We start from the raw sequence: 24,790 nt of genomic DNA on the forward strand, positions 1-24,790 counted from the left end.
GTTTTCTTGCCTATAGAATTGGTTCAGAATGAATATTCTTCTTCTATATATTAAAGTCAATAATCCGTATTCGCAAAACTTATTATGGATTTGAAATAGGTTAATTTGAAAGATTTACTTCATTGCAAATTGCAAATTTTGCCCATGAACATTCCACTAAGGAACAGGGGCAAACTTCTCACATATCAATGAGTGCAGTCCGATTCAAGTTTAAAGCTCAATGATAAGGGGCCTCCATTTTATAGCCGAGTCCGAACGGCGTGCCGCAGTGCGACACCTCTTTGGAGAGAAGTTTTACATGGCATAGTACCTCACAAATGGTGCCAGCATTAGGAGGGAAAACCCACCGCAGAAAATTTTTTCTGATGGTCTCGCCAAGATTCGAACCAAGGCGTTCAGCGTCATAGGCGGACATGATAACCTCTGCGCTACGGTGGCCTTCCGTTTGCAACACATCGAAATATCCATTCGATGGCCCTAGATTTTTACGATCAGCGTAAAAATCTAAGGCGATCCAGCCATGTCTGTCCGTCTGTCCGACTGTCTGTTGAAATCACGATACAGTCCTTAAAAATAGAGATATTGAGCTGAAACATTGCACAGATTCTTGTTTTGTCCATTAGCAGGTTAAGTTCGAAGATGGACTATATCGCACTATATCTTGATATAGCCCCTATATAGACCGATTCGAAGATTTAGGGTCTTAGGCCTACAAAAGTCACATTTATTATCCGTTTTAAATTATGCCCCTCGACATAGTTCTGCAATATGGCACAGATCGGTCCAGATTTGGATATAGCTGCCATATAGACCGATCTCTCGATTTAAGGTTTTGAGCCCATAAAAGCCTCATTTATTAACCGATTTTACTGAAATTTGGGACAGTAAGTTCCGTTAGGTCCTTCGACATCTTTCTTCAATGTGGCCCAGATTGGTCCAGATTTGGATATACAATAGCAGCCAGACAGACCGATCTCTCGATTTAAGGTTTTGAGCCCATAAAAGGCGCATTTATTGTTCGATGTCGCCGAAATTTGGGACAGTGAGTTAAGTTAAGCCCCTCGACATTCTTCTTCAGTTTGGCTCAGATCGGTTCAGATTTGTATATAGGAGCCATATAGACTGATGTCTCGATTTAAGGTTTTGCGCCCATAAAAGGCGCATTTATTATCCGATTTCGACGAAATTTGGGACAGTGAGTTGTGTTGGGCTCTTAGACATTTTTCTGCAACTTAGCCCAAATCGGTGCAGATTGCGATATAGCTGTCATATAAACCGATAACTCTATTTAAACTCTTGGCTCTATAAAAGGCGCATTTATAATCCGTTTTCACTGAAATTTGACACAATGACTTATGTTAGGCTTTTCGACATCCGTATCGTATATGCCAAATCGCCTGCTCTTTCATTCCCCACGCTCCGCTATGCTCCGGTACCCAAACGATGCGGATCGTGTCATTCTCAGAGAACGCGTTAATATCCTACTTGCACTCCAAGACTGTTCGTGATCTCACCGTCTAGGTTGTTACAGGCCTGTTGGCCAGTTTACTTCCCGTAATTCAGGTGACACTCGACGTCTTCGCGTAAACACCTCACGTCACACATTCCGTGATTTCCCGGATCTTTGCCTGCAAGGGCGTACCATGGTCAGGCGGTCAGAAACACAGTCCCTGAGTTCTCCATGTAGACCCTCAAAGCTAGAGGACAGAGTGGGCCCTCTAGCTTTGATATATCCGTGTGACATGAACTTCTAGATGGCAATAATGGCAGCAGTGCCTTGCACTCGACCACAAGTGTCATCTCTATTATTCGATCACAAACCTCTTCCGTTGGGCTTGAACTATGTTCACTTTTCGCGATATTTTCCGCCAGTTACATTTTTTAGATATCAGATTTTAAAGCAAAAGAACTCTCCAACATGCTAGTAGGACGTTTCCTCATTACTTATGGTAAAATTTTAAAAAAAATTTTTACTTAACATTGATTTTTGTGTAGTGATTCAAAGAAGTAATCGCGAAATCCATGAGTTTTCGACGGCGAAAAACAAACATAGTACCAGCCTTTATGTCTCATAACCTCAGTGACTGCCTTACATTTAATCTGTATGTGTATGGGTCTGATATCTTAAAGAATTTTGTTAGAAAGAAAGTACTATTTCTGGAATGGAACTGATAAAATCGTCAGATCAACAGCTCATGGACATAGACATAGAAACCATTTTGAGTTTAACCCAAAGGAAATAAAGTTATGGACTTTTGTTCGATGAATAGCGATTCTGAAGTGATTTGCCCCCGATAACACGGTTCAAGTCTTGGCTAAAGAGCAAAAATACTGGGAAATCTTTAATACGGTTAGAAATCGAAAGTTCGGCCAGGCTGAACTTAATCAGTTGAACATTTTATTTAAATCATTTATAGATTTTAAAACATAAACAAAAATTATAGTATCAAGAAACCACAAAACCGGGTTTTTCATCCCTCAACTTTGTTCATCTAAGCAACGCCTCTTCCCATTGTTAACTTCATTCCACAAGTAACTGCCTGTGCAAATACAGACCACTTTGGCATAAGGACAATTATGTTTTTCACTGTTTTTGTTAATTAATATTTATCATTTCGTAACAATCACTGAAAGGGCTTGATAAGAAGGCCAAGCAAAACATCGAAAGCAAATTAGAACCCGAACCCTACCCCTTTTTCTTGGGAACAAACTGCCAACACTTTACTCAGACACACTCATCCCGCCCATTATTAGCCACCGCCAACCCCATTTGCGATGGCCCAAAAGTTGATATAATTATTATGGAAGTTTTGCATAAACTATGGCCCGAGTAGGATAATCAAATATGTATTAACGGAAGTGACGAACGAATAAAATATTCGTCATAGAAACGGAAGTGATGTTTGCACTGGAGCACTGCTTCCGACGCACCGCTGCTGTCAGTGGCAATGCTGCGGGACGAGCATACGCAAAAGTTTCGTAAAGCAAAACTTTTTCTTACAACAATTACATTTAAGTGGGAGTTTAAGGATGTTCAACAGCAGCCAACAATGAAATCTTATCTCAAAAATAAACCCTCGCAAAAGTGATGGGAGGAAACAATGATAATGAGATGAATTTTGAGCCAAAGAATGTTCGGTTGGACATAAATGAACAGTATGGTGTCATTTTATCTCAGCTATGCGATATATAGTTGAAAATTTCTTTTTGACTACTTTGAATGTCAGTTTGGAAATTTAATTGTTCGTCTTTTTCTTTTTGGTTCTGCTCGAGAACATCCTACAATGTTGACAATTATATTTAGTCTTTGTATACACATAAAATAAAGATTTATTGGTCCCATTACAACAAATTTATGTAATGCTAGCTGAGCCCGTTCTGCTCCGCTGTGCCTTCATTCACACCACGCGAAATAAAGGGTGAATTTTTAGCTATTAACTTTTTGGCAACACTAGTTGAAACAGCTCGAGCTCGTTTTGTGTTTTGTTTCACTGTCAAACATCTTCTGTTTGGTCTATAATTTAACCATGAATCGTCTTTCAAACGAACAATGATCACAAATTATTGAATTTTATTATCGAAATGCGTGCTCTGTTAAGAAAGTTCATTGAGCGCTTCTTCCATTGAGCGAATTTTTGGCTGAAGGAGCGATGATAAGGTAGAAGCATTGCATCCAGAGAAGCAAGCATCCAGAAAAAGTCATAGTTTGGTGTGGTGTATGGGCTGGTGCCATCATTGGACCGTGCTTCTTCAAAGATAATGCGAATCGTAACATAACTGTGAATGGAGAGCACTACAGTAAGATGATATCCAACTTGTTAGCCCAAAGTGACTTGCATGACATGTGGTTTCAACAAGACGGTGCCACATGCCAGGCAGCACTTATTGAGAGCCGAGTTCGGTGAACATTTTATTTAAAATTCAGGACCGGTCAATTGGCCATGCAATTTAACCCCTTTTAGACTATTTTTGTGGAGCTATGTTAAAGCTCATGTCTATACAGACAAGCCCTCTTCAATTGACGCATTGGAAGACAACTTTGAAGCATTTATTCGTAAGATACCGAAATGTTGGAAAGTGTATGCCAAAATTGGACTAAGCGGATGGACAATTTGAGGCGCAGTTACGGTCAACATTTGCATGGAATAATCTTTCAACACTAAAACATATGGACCGTATTAACGATTCATATAAAGATTTCATGCATTTTCAGCGATTTGTGACGAAAGGTGGTTTACATTTATACAAGAGGTGGTGGATATCCAAAGTTCGGCCCGGCCGAACTTAACGCCATTTTATTTGTTTAATTTTGCCAATAGTATCGATAAAAAAAATCACAATCGATATTGAGCTAAAAAATAAAATATCGATAGTACCATCGATATTTTGCCAGCTCTACCTCTAAGGGCTCAATAAGTAAAATCGGGAGATCGGTTTATATGGTAGCTTTATCAGATATTAAACCGATTCAGATCATACATGGCACGTATATTGAAAATCGTGGGAAAATTCATAGTGCCAAATTTCAGCCAAATCTTATAAGAATTGTGCCCTCTATAGGCTCAAGAAGCTAATCGGGAGATCGGTTTATATGGGAGCTATATCAGGTTATAAACCGATTTGGACCATACTTGGCATAGTTGTTGGAAATCAAAGCAAAGTACAAATCGGATAATAATTGCGCTCTTTAGAAGCTCAAGAAGTCTAGATTTGAGATTGGTTTATATCAATTTATCATTTTGACCATAATTGTTGGCAAATTGTTGGAAGTCATAACAAAACTTCTCATACAAACTTCCAGCCAAATAGGATAAGAATTCCATTCAAGACTAGGCCAAATTAAAGAAAGATATTGAAAGTCCTCACACAACTCACTGTCCCAAATTTTGGCAAAATCGGACAATAAATGGGCGGTTTATGGGCGCAAGACCTTAAATCGAGAGATCGGTCCATATGGCGGTTGTTGGAAGTCAAAGCAAAAGACTTCGTACAAATCGGACAATAATTTCTGTCTCTAGAGGCTCAAGAAGTCAACATTCGAGATAGTTAATTTACAATCCCAACCGACCAACACTGTTAGGATGTATGTGCGCAAAATTTCAAGCGCCTAGCTTTACTGCTTCGAAGTAAGCGTGCTTTGGACTTAAAATGTCATGTCGATCAAGAATATATATACTTTTTGGAGTCTTAGACCAGTATTTCGATGTGTTACAAACGGAATGGCGAAGTTAGTATACCCCTATCCAAGGGTGGAGGGTATAATACCCAAGTTTCAGTAGAAGTGCTACGAGGAGGTCACTGTAGCGAAGAGATTAGCATGACCGCCTATGAAGCTGATCGCATTGGTTCGAATCTTGGAGAAAATGTCTGAAAAAGTTTCAGCGTTGCCAAATCGACAAATCTTGGGAGTAATTGTGGAACTTTTTGAGGTGTTTTCCAATCAGTATGCAACATTTGGGTACCCTAGTGTTCCCAATGGCTGATCCATGGGTCTTAAAAGTTGGTCGAGCATGTCAAACTTTGAATAGCTTGCATTTGCTCCAGCCTTCATGTGCCATTTGAATCCTGGCTAGAATATCAGAAAAAATTTCAGCGGTGCACAGTGTTGCCAAATCGACAAATCTTGGGAGTAATTCTGGAATTTTTGTTTTCCAATCAGTATGCAACATTTGGGTTCCCTAGTGGTCCCAATGGCTGATCCATGGGGCTTGAAAGTTGGTCACCTCGAGCATGTAAAATTTTGAATAGCTTGCATTTGCTCCAGCCTTCACGTACCATTCTTGAACATTATATGAATGCCCTCAAACAGAAAGCCATGATACTACAGAAAGGCATGCTACTATAGATAGAGGCCTTAATTGGGACTATAAGTACAGAATCAAACATCGTCTTATCTAATGCAAGTTCCAGTTTTTATTTCGTAATACCAATATTGCCATCACCACCATCAGGTGATTTAATTATCCAAGAATAATCAAAATTAATAATGTTATCGAAATGTTATCAAAAATAAATTAAATTCTCATTACAAAAACCATCTTCTTATTAAAACCATTGAAGAGGAGACTGACTCATAATTGTTCCCCTCACTAAATGAATTCCCATGGAAATGTCTCAAATAGTTCTGCTCACAAAGAGAATCATGAAATATTCGCCCCACCCAAACCAAAATTCCATTGTGTAGGTGTGTGTGTGTGTGTGTGTGTCATTATCATCACCACGAAATCGAATGCAAATACCACGTGAAAATGCAATTTGAATTAAAGAGCAAAAAGGACTTACCGGCTTTACAAGGATCCATATAAATGTCATTGGATACCTTCTTCTCGAATTTATTGTGCAACAAATCCTCAATGGAATATCGACTGCGATGTGAGTGGCCATTCAGGGACGCTTGATTAGAATTTTTGCCTTCGTTGGCATAATTTCGGTGATGCGGCTGCTGTGGCTCTTCATGATGCTCGGTAATGAGGGAAATTTTATCCTCAACCATCCTCTGATGATTATCGCCTCCAACACCTTCTTCTTCGATTTGGTTGGGCTCCAGCTGCAGGTGGCGGTGGTTGTGATGGCTATGATGGCTATGGCGATGATGCTCGTGCTGATGGTTATGATGGTTGCTGCTTTGTGGGTTATGTTTATGTTCTTGGCTTTCATTATCGTCAGGCTGCAGGTTTGTCTCTTGCTGTTGGCTGTAGTGGTGATGATAGTGATGCTGGTGTTGGTGTTGGTGATACTGATGACCGGAATGCGGATGATTTTGCTGTTGAATATTTTGTAATGAATAGAACTCTGCTAACTGGCCCTGCCGCTCTAACAATTCGTCCTGCTGTTGCATTGCTGATGCCGTTATGGGCGGCAGCAATGAATTTGCCTCGTTTTCTCCTTCTTCTTCTTCGTTATCGATGGCGGCGGCAGTATTTAAGGCATTTCGTGTGGCTGTTGCAGGGGCAGCCAATGGCATGTGCTGAGGCGATTGTGGCCTAGGCGTTTCCTGTAATTCCAGGACTGTTAATGGTATTTGCTCCAATTTTGACAAAGACAATGGGGAGGCTGATGATGAGTTCTGCTGCACTGGCTTTGCCGTTGCTCTTAGTGGCGATGAGCCTGTGACAGCCGCCAACGACAGTGTGTTGACATTTAGGTGTGCACTTTTTGCACATGCCATAATCACAACAAAAATCGTTGCAATTATGAAGGCTGCATAATTCTTGAGGTTGCCATAGCGGCAATGTTGCCTCCATTTCCCTCTATGCACTTTAAGTTTTTCCATTGTTCACTCTTCTATGCTATCTTTGACTATACTCGTATGTGACCTTCCTTCGATATTTTCTGGGATCGGCCTTTAGTCCAAACTTTTTTTGTTTTCTGGTTGCGGCCCAATTGCAAATTATTTTCAATTCATTCGATTCGCATCGTAGTTTCCCAGATAGCCTGCAAGGATAGTTTGTACCGGATATGATACTGGCAGCAGCCCAGTTTGTTTGTTTGTGTGTGAGGCAAATGTTTGGCTTTGCTAATTTCAATACAAATATTTATCCAACTTTGTGAATCACATGAGTTTTTAATTAAAACCCAAACTGCTTGTAATAACAGAGTTGAGAGTATGTTTTCACAGCAAATTTAATTTGATTTTAATTGCGGCTAAATGTGTTTCGGCCATTTATGTACCAGACGTATATATAGCCCTTTGTGTAGTTCGTTGTCTCGAACAAGTGATTGCCCAAGATAATCTGCAAATGAAAGACAAGATATAGGTTTTAGAAAATAAACATATATTTCATTTTATGGTTTTACTTGTTTCTATTAAAACAGGCATGTCTTCCCAATTGATTTCCTGTAGCTTAATTGATCAAAGTAATTTCCATAACTCTTTTTTGGTTTTACTCTATTTTTGATGTTATTGCAAAAGTTTGTTAGTGATGCGTTGTTGGCTTTGCTTTGTGGTATTTTGCACAACAAGGAAGAAACAGGACGGAAGATGGCCATAAAGCGTAAAGAAGCAAGAACAAGTAAAACCCCATAAAGTTCGACCATGCCGAACTTTGGGTACTTTTGGAACTTTTGGGATTTAAATCTCATCCAAATTTCATTAACATTTGTGAACCTAAGAAGCTTTTTCCGTCTGTATGTCTATATACAGCAAAAATGCAAATTTGCCCATGAACATTCCATTAAGAAACAGGGACAAACTTCTCACATATCAATGAGTGCTGTCCCATTCAAGTTTAAGCTCGTTAATATACAGCCACATCCAAATCGGTTAAGGATGTCGCGGAGACCTAAACTACACCCTGTTCTTAATGTTGTCAATAATGATTAATAAACAATGCTTTTATGATCTATAATTGTGAGGTCGATCTATTTGGCAGCTGTCCCCATGGTAACTGGATCTCGAAGGATATGACCAGTTCAAGTCGTTTTCCAAAATTTCAGCCACATCGGATGGAAATTTCGCCCTCTAGAGGCTCAAGAAAGATAATCGGAAGAACGGTACATACGGTAGCTATATCATATTATGAAGCGATTTTGACCATGTGTTATTTTTATACCCACCACCGAAGGATGGGGTATATTCAGTTTGTCATTCTATTTGCAACACATCGGAATATCTATTTCCGAACCTATTGAGTATATATATATGCTTGATCAGCGTAAAAATCTAAGACGATCTAGCCATGAGATATTGAGCTGAAACTTTCCACAGATTAAGTTCAAAGATGGACTATATCGGACTATATCTTGATATAGCCCCCATACAGACCGATTCGCCGATTTAGGGTCTTTGGCTAATAAGAGCCACATTTATTATCCGATTTTGCAGAAATTTGAAACAGTGAGTTATGTTAGGCCCTTCGAGATCCTTCTTCAATTTGGCCCAAATTGGTCCCGATTTGGATATAGCTGTCCTATAAACCGATCCGTCGATTTAGTGTCTTAAGCCACATTTATTATCCGATTTTGATGAAATTTAGGACAGTGAGTTGTGTTAGGCCTTTCGACATCTTTCTTCAATTCGATCTAGATCGGTCCAGATTTGGATATAGCTGCCATATAGACCGATCTCTTGATTTAAGGTCTTGCGCCCATAAAAGGCCCATTTATTATCCGGTTTTGCCAAAATTTGGCACAGTGAGTTGTGTTAGAGCCTTCGACATCCTTCTTTAATTTGGCCCAGATCGGTCCAGATTTAGATATAGCTGCCGTATGCACCGATCTCTCCATTTAAGGTTTTGGGCCTATAAGAGGCGCATTTATTGTCCGACTTCGCCGAAATTTAGGACAGTACGTCAGGTTAAGCCACTCGTTATACTTCTGCAATATGACACAGATCGGTCAGGATTTGGATATAGTTTCCATATAAACCGATCTCTCGATTTAAGGTTTTGAGCCCATAAAAGGTGCATTTACTGTCCGATTTTGCTGAAATTTGGGACAGGGAGTTGAGTTAGGTCCTTCGACATCCTTCCTTAATTTGGCCCAGATGGGTCCAGATTTAGATATAGCTGCCATATGGACCGATCTCCGAAGCCCCTCGATATACTTCTGCAATATGGCACAGATTGGTCCAGATTTGGATATAGCTTCCATATAGACCGATCTCTCGATTTAAGGTTTTGGGCCCATAAAATGCGCATTTATTGTCCGATGTCGCCGAAATTTGGGACAGTGCGTTAACTTAAGACTTTCGATATACTTCTGGAATATGACACAGATCGGTCCAGATTTGGATATAGCTTCCATATAGACCGATCTCTCGATTTAAGATTTTGGACCCATAAAATGCGCATTTATTGTCCGATTTCGCCTAGATTTGGGACAGTGAGTTTTCTTCGGCATTTTTCTGAAACTTGGCCCAAAATGGGTCCAGAGTTGGATATAGCTGCCATATAAACCGATATCTCGATTTAAAGTCTTGGCCTCATCAAAGGTGCATTTATAATCCGATTTCACTGAAATTTGACGTATTGACTTATGTTAGGCTTTTCGACATCCGTGTCGTATATGGTTCAGTTTGGTTTATTTTTAGATGTAGCTATTAAAGAGACCAAGATTTTTATACACAATTGAAGAATGACTTGTTCTTTGTAGTATTTGGTCCAAATTGGAACATATTTCGATATAGCTCCTATGGGGCATAAGGTATGCATTTTTTACCGGATTTTGACGAAAGGTGTTTTACCCGAGATCGTGGGTATCCAAAGTTCGGCCCGGCAGAACTTATCGCATTTTTACTTGTTTGTATATTTTTTTCAAATATCTCTTAATATCCTAATCATTCCGTTTTGCAACAATTCGAAATATCCATTTCCGTCCCTACAATGTATGTGTATATATATTTCTGATTGTTGAAATAACGATGTCCGCGTGACTGTCCGTCAGTTGTAACCACGCTGCAGTACTTAAAGAATGGGATATTGATGAATGAGATATTAATGATGATATTTAAAACTTGTTTGTGGGTGCTTAGCCCACCCCACAAAGGCCTTTATACGCTAATGGATGCCATATGGATCCTTATGCCGACTTTGGGTCCTAAGATCGTAATAAATGCATATATTTCCCGATTTTGCAGGAATACTGAACAGTAAGCTTTTTTAGACCCAGAATTGCACCCTCTATTGGCTCAAGAAGTATTATTGGGTGATCATTTTATATGGGAGCTATATTAGGTTATGAATTGATTTCGACCATACTTGGCAAAGTTGTTGGAAGTCAAAGCAAAAAACATCGTGCCAAATCGGATAATAATTGCGCCGCATAGAGGCTCAAGAAGTCAAGATCCGAGATCGGTTTATATGGCGGCTACATCAAGTTATGAACCGATTTTGACCATATTTAAGACAGTTCGTGGAAGTCATAACAAAACATCTCTTACAAATTTTCAGCCAAATCGGATAAAAATTGCGCCCTCTAGAGGCTCAAGGCGTCAAGATACAAAATCAGTTTACATAGCAGCTATATGAAAATACGGACCGAAATATTGGTCTAAGACCCCTTTAAGTAGCGATCTAGTCATGTCCGTCCGTCTGTCTGAAGCACGCTAACTTTCGAAGAAGTAAAGCTAGGCGCTTGAAATTTTGCACAAATATTTCCTATCAGTGTAGATTGGTTGGCAGTGTAACCAAGGCGTCAAGATACAAAATCAGTTTACATAGCAGCTATATGAAAACACGGACCGAAATATTGGTCTAAGACCCCTTTAAGTAGCGATCTAGTCATGTCCGTCCGTCTGTCTGAAGCACGCTAACTTTCGAAGGAGTAAAACTAGGCGCTTGAAATTTTGCACAAATATTTCCTATCAGGGTAGATTGGTTGGCAGTGTAACTGGACCGTATAAGATACAATGCCAACCAATCTACACTGTTAGGAAATATTTGTGCAAAATTTCAAGCGCCTAGCTTTACTCCTTCGAAAGTTAGCGTGCTTCCCACAGACAGACGGACGGACATGACTAGATCGCTACTTTAAGGGGTCTTAGACCAATATTTCGATGTGTTACAAATGAAATGGCGAAACTAGTATACCCCCATCCTATGGTGTAGGGTATAAAAACGAATCGCTCTATAATCATTACCTTCATATCTTCGAGCAACTAGTATGAAAACAATTGCAGGTGGCATTAATTCAGTAACTAAATTTTTTAGTTAAAGCCTATCAACATATCTGGCAACACTAGTCCATCTTTTGAATTCAATGATTCTTATGCCTCTTTTTCATTGCTGGCTTATCTTGTTTCATTCGAGTGCGTAGTACATCGTCATAAGACATAAACAAACAATTTCACATAGACACACATGCATACATACAGATGAATGCAAAGGAAAACCCAAAGAGACAAACAAATGCATCAGTGTGTGTGTGTAAATGTGTGACATTGATTGACGTTGAAATGAAATACACTTACACAGATACATGACAGGAAATATGCATATACATCCATAAACAACATTCGGATTTTTTGATCCAAGAGCGTAACGATTCAAATTTTAAATTGTTATGAAATGATGGTTATTTGAATATGAAAAAAAAATTTAAGGTCAAATTTAAGTTCATAAATAAGTCTACTAGATATTTACTATAGCATTTCAGTCCAGAGATATGTTTTTAAGAAAACTACTATTGCCCAGAAGCAATTATTATTTTCCAGAATATCTTTTTATGGCAAATTTTTCATTCTTCTATTAACCAAAAAAGGAATCAAAAATTTACTCTCTTTGTTATTTTATGCAAATTTTTCATTCAATACCAAATTAATACGCAGCAAATACTGCCTGACCAGTAGGTTGATTCTTGACCGAGGGTTGACCGACTTGCCAAAAGATTTTAGGTCACTATGGATGGATGATGAAATTATGCATACGAGTTTTTTCCCGTTTTGTTAATGCTCTTCTCTTGACTCTGCCAATGTTTTATGGAAAATGTGTCATGAGAGTTAATCGAACGATGAGCTACACACAAAAGCTGAGAAAGAGGAGAGCACATGAAAATCAATCAAATCGATGAAAATCAATAAAAAAAAACGCAAGCAGACCACATCTGTGTAACGGGCAACCTTCGTATAAATAATTGAAAATTAATCATTTTTTCAAAAGTTAGGGAAGTGAAAACTTGCTAAGATTAGCAACACAGCACCGCAAGGCAGACAGCGTAGTCAATGTGAAATGTTTGATGTCTCCTATGACGGTGATTAATTTTAGAGCAAAGAACGTTATCAGCTCAAGGGTGCAATAAAATGACATCCATATGCACACACGGATACACACACTAACAAATAAACATCGTTTGCACATCCTCATGTGTATCAGCATGAGATGTTAACACGTGTATATGCACATGATGTCCACTTTTTTACATTTTCGTAATTGTGGGGGAATTTTTCAGTTTCAGATTTAAACTGGAGCATGAGCAAATGCAAAATGTAATGCTTGGTTCCACTTGATACACATAAGGAATCTGAAGTTGTTGCAGTAAACTTTCAAACACATGAAAGTAGGTCATGTTAAGAATCAGCATGGAATCAAATTTTTCCATTTGAAGGCAAATGATTTAAATATTTTGTTTACATAACATGCCAAAATCGCCGATTTCGCAGTTTGCTTTAAAAGCCATAAAGTTAAATAAGTGAAATGTATAGTGTGCACCAAAGAAACTTATTTGAAAGGTCAATAAAAACAATAGTACTTCACTCATTGTTTTACTTTTTTATACCCACCACCATAGGATAAGGGGTATATTCATTTAGTCATTCCGTTTGTAACTGCTCGAAATATTCGTCTGAGACCCCATATAAAGTATATATATTCTTGATCGTAGTGACATTTTATGTCGATCTACTATGTCCGTCCGTCCGTCTGTCTGTCGAAAGCACGCTAACTTTCGAAGGAGTTAAGCCAGCCGCTTGAAATTTTGCACAAATACTTCTTTTTAGTGTAGGTTGGTTGGGATTATAAATGGGCCATATCGCCCCATGTTTTGACATAGCTGCCATATAAAGCCATCTTGGGTCTTGACTTCTTGAGCCTCTAGAGGGCGCAATTCTTATCCAATTGGAATGAAGTTTTGCACGTTGTGATATTCAACAACTGTGTCAAGTATGGTTCAAATCAGTTCATAACCTGATATAGCTGTCATATAAACCGATCTGGGGACTTGACTTCTTGAGCTTCTAGAGGGCGCAATTCCTGTCCGATTTGGCTGAAATTTTGCATGACATTTTTTATTATGACTATCAACTGTGCGAAATAAGGTTTAAATCGGTTCATAACCTGATATAGCTGCCCTATAAACCAATCTGGGACATTGATTTTTTGAGCCTCTAGAGGTCGCAATTCCTATCCGATTTGCCTGAAATTTTGTACGACGGTTCGTCTCATAACCATCAACATATGTGTTTATTATGGTCTGAATCGGTCTATAGCCTCACAGAGCTCCCATATAAATCGATCTCTCTATTTTAATTTTTGAGCCCCTACAAGGGCGCAATTCGTATTCGAATTGGCTGACATTTCACACAGGTCGCCAACATATAATTTAATTGTGGTCCGAACCGGACCATATCTTGTTTTTTGATTGATTTGATTTGATACCCTACACTAACACTGTGGTACGGGGTATTATAAGTTAGTGAATTTGTTTGTAACACCCAGAAGGAAGAGAAATAGACCCGATCGACTCAGAATCACTTTCTGATTCTATTTAGCTATGTCTGTTCGTCTGTCTGCCCGACTGTCCATGTTAATTAGAGAGACACTGCAAGCGCATTTATCGACCAATCTTGCGAAACATTTGTACAACGCTTTTCTCAACGACTACAACAATATCTGTAGAGTTTGGTTGAAATCGGTTCATATTTAGATATAGCTCCCATATATATGTTCCTCAGATTTTGGGTAATATATTCTACAATATTGTTGTCATTTGTCAACCGTAGTTATTTCAGTTTGAACATAATTGCTCGAAATGTGATACGGATTGTTTAATAACCCATGTGGAAACATGCGGCGAGGTCTATCAAAATTGATTCAGAGTAAGATATAGCTCCCACTTTGTACTGTTGATATTATATAGTTACCACCGCCCTACTTTTGCCTCTCCTTACTGGTATTTTCATGCAGTCTTGAAAATGACATCGGTATGTTGACAATGGCGGTGTGTTCTTGAGGTGTGCTATGGTCCTTGGTCAATCAACATTTCAAATAACCCCATCAAAAAAATCGCACTGACTGGTCACTGGAAAAATCTACCGCGTCAGGTTGTCAATCAGCGCAACATTTAATTCTTGAACAACAGCCTATTCATAGCGATGAAATTTAAGGTCTTGGTGAACATTGGTGTCAGAAACTCCCATAGCAGCTGCGTGCCGAACGCCGGGGAGAACGCACAACTGACTGCCTCAACCTTTCGATATTTTCCGGAGGACCATCAAGGTCCGTTGAAGTCCATTTCTGGGTGTAGCGACACTTACACACTCTCGAAATGAGTTAACCCACGACAGAATCGAATTACAGCCAAGAACGAGTCTATGAGGAGGAATTTTTAAGCGATCGCGGAAGGCACTTTGGGTAGCAGCAAATGAGGGACCGTTAGAAAAGAAGCTCTCTAAGGCGAAGGCCCACTGCTTCCTAGACCAGAGCATGATTGCAACTGGCTTGAGAAAAAAACAAACTTGGGGAATTTTCGCTCTAGATGCTCCCGCTCTCGACCCCCTTCCCCTCCCAATGCACCACTCAATAGTTTTTTCAAATAAATAAGTTACTCTGGTGCACCCTGAGGCTGGCATGTCCGCCTATGACGCTGAACACCTGGGTTCGAATCCTGGCGAGACCATCAGAAAAAATTTTCAGCGGTGGTTTTCCCCTCCTAATGCTGGCAACATTTGTAAGGTACTATGCCATGTAAAACTTCCCTCCAAAGAGATGTCGCACTGTGGCACGTCGTTCGGACTCGGCTGTAAAAAGGAGAACCCTTATCATTGAGCCTAAACTTGAATTGGACTGCACTCATTGATATGTGAGAAGTTTGTGGAATGTTCATGGGCAAAATGGGATATAGTTTGGATATAGCTGCCATATAGATCGATTTAAGGTCTTGCGCCCATCAAAGGCTCATTTTTTATCTGATGTCGCCGAAATTTGGGACAGTGCATTGCGTTAGACCCTTCGACATTCTTCTTCACTTTGGCTCAGATCGGTTCAGATTTGGATATAGCTGCCATATAGACCGATCTCTCGATTTAAGGTTTTGGGCCCATAAAACGCACATTTATTGCCCGATTTCGACGAAATTTGGGACAGTGACTTGTATTAGGCTCTTCAACATTTTTCTGGAACTTCGCCCAAATAGGTCCAAATTTTCTGCCATATAGACTGATATCTCGATTTAAAGTCTTGGTCCCATAAAAGGCACATTTATAGTCCGATTTCATTGAAATTTGACACATTGACTTATATTAGGCTTTTCGACATCCGTGTCATATATGGTTCAGATCGGTTTATTTTTAGAGCGAAATGCGTATATATTGGGTTGCCCAAAAAGTAATGGCGGATTTTTTAAAAGAAAGTAAATGCATTTTTAATAAAACTTAGAATGAACTTTAATCAAATATACTTTGTTTACACTTTTTTTCTAAAGCAGGCTGAAAGTAACAGCTGATAACTGACAGAAGAAAGAATGCAATTACAGAGTCACAAGCTGTGAAAAAATTTGTCAACGCCGACTATATGAAAAATCCGCAATTACTTTTTGGGCAACCCAATATATACGATCTGATATAGATTTCCGTGTGGAAGTAATGATCTGAGTTTTTTATTTTATTCCAATTGAATTCATTTTGACTATATAGACACAATGACCTTACCTGTTCAATGAAGTTGTATAAATGACATGTCATACTTATAAAAGTTGGCTTCAAAGTATATAATATCAGTCATGACGTTATTTTGTAAAGTTGACCCAATCGACTAATACTTCCTTCAAACTTTAATTTTTTGCCAAAGTATTTATTTTCATGTGCATATTATAAATTCTGCACTAGGTATTTTGAAATTCACAGGAACACATCTATTCTAGACAAAAGGCAAATATCAACTAATCGTTTGTTGGCCCTCATTAAGGAGAATTATTACCTGCCTTAATGGTAACACACACAACTATAAAAGAAATCCTCAAATACCTGGAAACGATCTTTCAGCAATAATTGTGCCGATATTTTTGCCAGGTATATTTGATATTCCAAATGAAAGCAATGCAGAAAGAGGTTATGTCTGCTGCATGTTTAAATTAGTTGCATTCTAATACAGCGAGAAAAATGGCATTTTAAACATAATTCCAATTAGATAAAATATTTTCCTGTGCACAAAATGTCCAAATGCTCTATACTCCTATATTATGACAAAATTAAGCCAATAATTTAATTGATTTATGGGTTTACTCTGTATGTATTAGCCAACAAATTTTGGAAAATAAAATAGAGCAACAATTTATGCTTTCAATTCGACAAAGGCAAATAAAACAAGAAGGCACTATGGAAAACGTTCCCCAGTTATTCGAAGAATGACTTAATACAAGCAAGAGCCTGGTATTATTAACTTATTGTCCACGTTAGTTGCATCGAGGTATTTTTGTACATTATTTGTACTTATTTCCAAATGAAGTTGCATCAAGTATTTTTATACGTTTCTGAATCTTTAACGGAAGTGTTAACGAAACTGGCAAGAGATGGGAAATATCTCATCGTGAACCAATTTACTCAGACTCACTCACTCCGAATCTCTTTCCGACTCGATTGAGCTAAGATCGTTCGTCTGTCTGTTGTCCATGTTAATATGTGTAAAAGTACAAGTTACAATTTTCATCCGACCATCTTCAAATTTAGCACATATACACATACACCACCGAGTCTACGTACTACTTTTAATATTGGGTTGCCCAAAAAGTAATTGCGGATTTTTTTAAAAGAAAGTAAATGCATTTTTAATAAAACTTAGAATGAACTTTAATCAAATTTACTTTTTTTACACTTTTTTTCTAAAGCAAGCTAAAAGTTACAGCTGATAACTGACAGAAGAAAGAATGCAATTACAGAGTCACAAGCTGTGAAAAAATTTGTCAACGTCGACTATATGAAAAATCCGCAATTACTTTTTGGGCAACCCAATACATGGAACCTATGTTGAAATCTAGTCAGACTTTCATTTTGCATAACTATTGAATATAACCTTGGAAGATTTTCTTACAATAGTCCCCGAATTGTTAAGATGAGAGGTATATCCAAATCTGGACCGATTTTGATGAAATTTTCCAAACGTACTGGGACGTCAAATAAAACATTCCTTTCAAAATGTTGTAAAGATCGGATCAAAATTGTTGTAACTAAAGCCTTAGAATACCATTAGAGATATATATGGGAGCTGTATCTAAATCTGAACTGATTTTTATGAAATTTTCCATACGCATTGGGACGTCAAATTAAACAATGCATGCAAAATTTGTCAAGATCGGACTTAAATTGTGGGACTACGGCCTTCATAGGCCATATCGGATGAAAGATATGTGGGAGCTATATCTAAATCTGATCCGAGTTTTTTCAACATCAACTAGCTCATATTTGGATATAGTTCCCATATGTACCATATAAATTCTTGATCGTCTCGACATTCTGAGTCAGTCTAGCCATATCCGTCCGTCCGTCTGTCGAAATCCCTACAGCGGTTGAACGAATGAGGATATCCTCTTAAAATTTTGCACATTTGAGAATTGCAAATAGGTTCAGATTTAGATATAGCTCCCATATAAGCCGATCTCCTGATTTGACTTTTTGATTTGCTGGAAGTCGCAAATATTCAATTTCTGCTGATATTCATTCCTATCTTTCATAGTCATTAGCTTACTCCACTTTAGGAGAAATATTGTAAATACCATTCATTGGCTGGTCAATGTAGTAAAAATGTAAACAAGTCGAGTTGAAATGGAAGTCTGAAGTCAATAAAAACTATTGGAGAGCGCCCATCGGTGATCGCATCTGCCCATACAATTACTTGAGACGGAAAATTACTTCGGATGCTAGTTCGTAGGTTCAAATTCTCGTACGTGTGCCCCGTTAAGTAAACACGATAATTTTTGGAGTTTCCGAATGCTCAATTGGGAAATTTCAGTTTTTTGTGGACCACCACCGTTATGTTTGGCAATGCTACCAGTATCATTATAACGATTTATAGTGAGATACAAAAAAATTGTGGTATCGTTGAAGAGTTTGAGTTCTCGAACTCTAGCCGGTTGTGATATATATTTCAGATTACTGACAATATTTGCAATCATTTTGCCTCATCATATCTCAATTTGAACTTTGGATACCCACCACCTCGGGTATATATGCAAACCGTCAGAATCCGGTGAAAAAGGTATAATTTATACAACCATAGCAGCTATATCGAAATATGGTACTATTCGGACCCAATTCGGCACGGACATTGAGTGGTTTAATAAGTACAAATCATTGTTCAGTTTAAAAAAAAAATTTAGATAAAAAAAATCGTTTTTTTGTAGCTATATCCGAATATAGACCAGTCTGAACCATATGCGACGCGGATATCGAAAAGCCTAACACCAGTCGTGCGCCTTTTATGGGGCCAAGACTTTAAATCGGCAGATCGGTCTATATGGCAGCTATATCCAAATCTGTATTGATCTTAGCCAAATTGCAGAAAGATGTCGAGGCGCCTAACACAACTCACTATCCCAAATTTCGGCGAAATCGAATAATAAATGTGGCTTCTATGGGCTTAAGACCCTAAATCGGTGGATCGACGGACGGACGGAGATACGGACAGACGGACGGGCATGGTAAGATCGTCTTAGATTTTTACGACGATCAAGAATATATATACTTTATAGGGTCGAAAATAGATATTTCGATGTCTTGCAAATGGAATGATAAAATGAATATACCAAAGGATGGGGGCTTCGGTGGTGGGTATAAGAATGAAAAACTTGTTGATTTGCTTTCTATGGGCGGAAATCGTACAACTGCGGCAAAAAGTCAAATTTACAAAATGAAATTTTTTAAATGTTTTAATTGAAGTTGCTTTAGAACACTGTAGAGTAAAAATTACAAGTTATTACAAAATTTGGCAACCCTGATTATTAGCAAACAGCTGTTAATGTTTACAAATTACAATAATCATAGTTGAAGTTTCAAGTATTTCGTTGGTTGTTTATTCTTTGAATTTATTTAAATTTCAAAACTTTTAATATGGAATCTAATGGTAGAGGTGAGTACTTTACAAATGTGGTAAACATTTGTTTAGTATATTTGTTTTAATAGTTATGTTTGGTGTTGGAACAGAGATGTTTGTTTGTGGACATTTCAAAACATATACCATTATAATTATTTATGTATTGGGTTGCCTAAAAAGTAATTGCGGATTTTTTAAAAGAAAGTAAATGCATTTTTAATAAAACTTAGAATGAACTTTAATCAAATATATAATTGCCATTTTGTTCGATAACCTTTTGCCATCTTCCTGGCAAATTTAGTATTCCACGCTCATAGAACTTCTGGCCTTTATCTGCAAAAAACTGAACCAAGTGCGATTTTATAGCCTCATCATTGCCGAAAATTTTACCATTTAAAGAGTTCTGCAAAGATCGAAATAAATGGTAGTCTGATGGTGCAAGGTCAGGGCTATATGGTGGATGCTTCAAAAGTTCCCAGCTAAGCTCACTCAGTTTTTGGCGAGTGACCAAAGATGTGTGCGGTCTAGCGTTGTCCTGGTGGAATATGACACCTTTACGATTGACCAATTCTGGTCGCTTCTCCTTGATGGCTGTATTCAATTTGTCCAATTGTTGACAGTAAACATCCGAATTAATCGTTTGGTTCCTTGGAAGCAGCTCAAAATATACCACACTCTTCCAATCCCACCAAACAGACAGCATAACCTTCTTTTGGTGGATATCAGCATTTGAAGTGGTTTGAGCTAGTTCACCATGCTTGGACCATGTTCGTTTTCGACTAACGTTGTTGTAAACAATCCATTTTTCGTCTCCAGTTATGATTCGTTTTAAAAACGGATCGAATTAATTGCGTTTAAGGTGCATATCACAAGCGTTGATTCGGTTTGTTAAATGAATTTCTTTCAATACATGTGGTACCCATATTAAAATTGACGCCAAACAAACAAATGTAAACAAAATTTCGCGCACTTTTTTTCTAAAACAAGCTAAAAGTAACAGCTGATAACTGACAGAAGAAAGAATGCAATTACAGAGTCACAAGCCGTTGAAAAAATTTGTCAACGCCGACTATATTACTACCATATTACCGACAATTACTTTTTGGGCAACCCAATATTTCAGCCTTTACTATTTTATTTCATTCTTTATTTATTTAAATCCTTGCAGACTACTTCGGAATACTTCTTATTTGGAGTAAAACTAGAGTTGGGAACAAGTGTTATTGAACATTTTCACTGTTTATTGTTCGAAAAACTTTTGCAGACGAATTGAGAAATCAAAAAAAAACTTTATCTATATCTACATCGGATCCGATTTGGATAAACTTTTGGACACATATTGTGTTATCAAATAGAATGTGTCATGCTAATTTTTCAAAGATATGTCGGATGAAAGCTATATCTTAATGTGATCTGATTGGGATGAACTTTTGAGAACATATTGCGTCAAATAGAATATCTAATGCAAAATTTAAAAAAAATCGAAGCGAAATTTTGATTAGCATAGCCATAAAAGTACATATCGGGTAAAAGATATATATGGGAGCTATATCAAAATCTGAACCGATGTTTTCCAAAATCATTTGGAATTTTTTTTTTTTTTTTTTTGATAAGGAATATTGCAAAGTTTGGAAACGCTGGCTTAATTGTAAATAATTTTTGCCGCATATTTTCAATTTCCGCCCGTAGTGTAATGCTTAAAAGTATGCAATACTATTACGTTGTTTAGCGGTCACAAGGTATGCTTTCCCTTTCTCGCCTCATTTAAGTTTTTAAAATTCACTAAGTGGGTATGCAGCACTATGCATTTGCTTAAAGCCGTAAAGTATGCAACACTCTTTATTGTGGCGGTAGTAGTATTCTTTTTTTCCATTTCTATTCAAATGAGCAAAAACATCAGCAATGCATTAATAGCATAAAACCCCACTTTCAATTGCTATAATTTAGAAAGCGCGTAATGCTCTCTCTAATTACACAGAGTCTTTGTTGTTGCCCACAATGAACATCATCATTTTGTATAATTCCATTTGGAACAACATAAATCACATTATTTATTCAATGCTATTTAAGCATGCTTGCTTTATGATGCACAAAAACGCACAACAATAATTGTTTTTATTTCGAAATAAGTCTAATTGTTTCATTAAAACTGAAACTATACCACAAACATAGACAAAGAGAGAGGCAAACCAAAGGACGGATAAACAGACGGACCTGCAGACGGATAGGCAGCGGGTGGGCCAACGATCATAACGAACAAAACAAAAGTGTATAAAATTTGCAAAACAAAAAAAAACATAACGAATTCACTACACCCGGTTGCAACACACACTCGTTCATAGAATGCAAGCAAGAGAACGTGTAAAAAAGGACGTAGGCAAAACCATTACCAAAGCCATTTGAATATGCTTTGCAGTGTTCAACAAAGCAAACCGAACAGGCTATCGTTCGTACCATTCCACCATGCAGTACACGTTCATGAATGCCATGCAGACATTCATTCATGGTAATTCATTCACTATCCTGATTTTAAACGGTATCAAGCGAATGCTGAAATGGTCCAACTAACGACACAGCAACAGATTCTGTAACACAAGCAGCATATTTTACTATCATCGAAAGAAGGAAGGAACATCTGACTGACAAACTAGCTGCTTGGCTGGGTTGGCCACTTGCCTGTCTGTGTCCTGGACTGGCAGAACTACCGCCATTCTACTGCCTCGCTACACTACAACACGAGCAATCTTAGTAGCAGTCCCATCCTCAGCGAAACAAATGGCGGACGGACACAAAACATTTGTGCAGAGCGAACAATGTTAAATGAAATTAAACCAGGTCCATGTATCACCTGCGGCCAAAAAGCATAGCCGTGGCAGACTTCAACAATGGTAAAACATTTAAAAGCAAATGAGGTTTGGCTACCGAGCCTAGGAAGTTAGATAGCTTTATGCATTCACTTAAAGATGTATGAATCGGAATCTTGGTTTTGGCATAAGTGTGAAATAACCTGCCACCGGATGAAACTTATGACAGCTTGGGGCAAAGTTATAATTTACCATAAGGGAGCTTACTTACACAAAAACAAAAGCTTACTTTTGCACAAACATTTAAAATTGTTTATTTGAAGTGCTCTTTCGTTAATATATAGAAAGGATTAGCTTAAACGGCCACTGAGGCTATCGGTGTGATTCCTCAATATTCTCTCCCGGTTATGATTCTCCACTAAGGCTATCGGTGTGTTTCCTCAATAATTTCTCCCTGTTATGATTCTGTTCCTTATTTTGAAGTAATGTGGTTATTTTTTAACAGATACTAAAGAAGCTTGGCATGTATAGGTCTTTTAAGACTCATAAGGGTACTGGCGGATCAAATAGAAATCGGTTCAGGTTTCAGGAAATGATACCTAAAGCTTTTGCCGGCGTACTTATCAACCGATTTTCTCATCAATTTGCAAAATATCTTCTTCTAGCCACCGAAGCGCAGAGGTAAGCATATCCACCTTTGACGCTGAACGCCTGGGTTCGATTCCTGGCGTAAAGATCAGAAAAAATGTTCAACGGTGGCTACCCCTGCTAGAGCTGTCGAAATTTGTGAGGAATTATGCCTTCTCCTTCCCCCCAAAGAGAAACTTGAATAGGAGAGCACTGATCGATATGTGAGAAGTTTGCCCGTGGTCCTTAATGAAATTTTGCATTTGCGTCTTTTTCGGTGACTTCCACTTTGTGTACGGATTTTGTTCGAAATCGGATTAGATTTATACAGTTTTTTTTTTCAAAGACAATATTGTACTTCATAGATCTCCTATTAGAGTTGCACTTAAAACGCATCTACGCAAGTCTTCTTTACAGCACAGTAAGCAAAATTGATAGTGGTGAGCCAAGTTTTCTGTATAGAGTCGAAACAATGAAAGTGCCTTTTTCACGAAAAAATTCCAAAAATTTACTTTTTTTCATATTTTTTGGTTTGCAACTCCAAAACTTTTGACTGAAGAATCGGACTAAAGCGTATATTGCGACAAAAAAAATAGTAGATTTAATTAGCTTTTCAAATCAGTTAAAAAAATTGAAATTACAAATAGAGACCAGCCTCTGCGAAAAATTAAAAATAAAAATAGTTAGTCAAATTTCTTGAACACTATAAAAGATATGAAAATCGTACCATAAATGCGCTTTTGACAGCCCGAACAAAATTTTGACATCTCTATCCCTTCCAAAATGGCTAACTTTTTTCCACTAACTTTTTTCCCCTATCCCACTGTGCGGCGTATCGCAGTGCGACACCCCTTTAGAAAGTTTTTACATCACAATTGTCGCCAGCACTAGGAGATGATAACCACCCCTGAAAATTGTTTATGATATTCTCGCCAGGATTTGAACTAACCTCTGTGCTACGGTGATCTACATAGCTCGTTTTTACTTGTTTTTATATCTTTCATGAAAACCTTTAAATTTAAAACTTTAGTTTTCCAAATTAAAATAACTTTTTATACCCTACACCACTACTGTGGTACAGGGTATTATAACTTATTGCATTTATTTGTAACACTTAAAAGGAAGAGAGATAGACCCATTGATAAGTATACCGATCGACTCAGAATCGCTCTGATTCGATTTAGCTATGTCCGTCTGTCTGTCTGTTTGTCCGTCCTTCTGTCTGTCTGTCCATGTTAATTTGTGTACAAACTACAGGTCGCAATTTTTATCCGATCGTCTTCAAATTTGGTACAGGCATGTTTTTCGGTCTAGAGACAAACCCTATTGAAATTGGAAAAAATCGGTTTAGTTTTGGATATAGCTCCCATATATATGTTTGTCCGATTTGCAATAATAATGCAATAAAAAGGTCTTTTGTTAACCGATTCTCTTGAAATTTGGCAGGAAGGATTTTTTTATGACTCTCGACATTACTGGTAAGTTTCATAGAAATCGGTTCAGATTTAGATATAGCTCTCATATATATATATATATCGCCCGATTTTCACCTCTAGAACCATTGCAGGCGCATTTATTAACCAATCTTCCCAAAACTTTGTACAACGTCTTGCTCGACGACTA

General features: G+C 37.9%; 1 protein-coding gene across 5 annotated transcripts in view; it reads right to left on the minus strand.

Moving 5' to 3' along the window:
- The window catches only part of LOC106084331 (protein tolkin), a 145,689-nt gene that overhangs the window by 68,095 nt on the left and 52,804 nt on the right, over window positions 1–24,790 (minus strand). For all 5 annotated transcript variants that reach the window (XM_059362450.1, XM_013247954.2, XM_013247935.2 and 2 more), the window contains one exon: window positions 6,283–7,733. In XM_059362450.1, coding sequence (XP_059218433.1) covers window positions 6,283–7,273 — 991 coding nt within the window. In that variant the 5' untranslated portion in view covers window positions 7,274–7,733. The remainder of the gene's footprint in view (window positions 1–6,282; window positions 7,734–24,790) is intronic.

The sequence above is a fragment of the Stomoxys calcitrans genome, chromosome 2 (assembly GCF_963082655.1).
Source record: "Stomoxys calcitrans chromosome 2, idStoCalc2.1, whole genome shotgun sequence".
In the NCBI taxonomy this organism is placed as follows: domain Eukaryota; kingdom Metazoa; phylum Arthropoda; class Insecta; order Diptera; family Muscidae; genus Stomoxys; species Stomoxys calcitrans.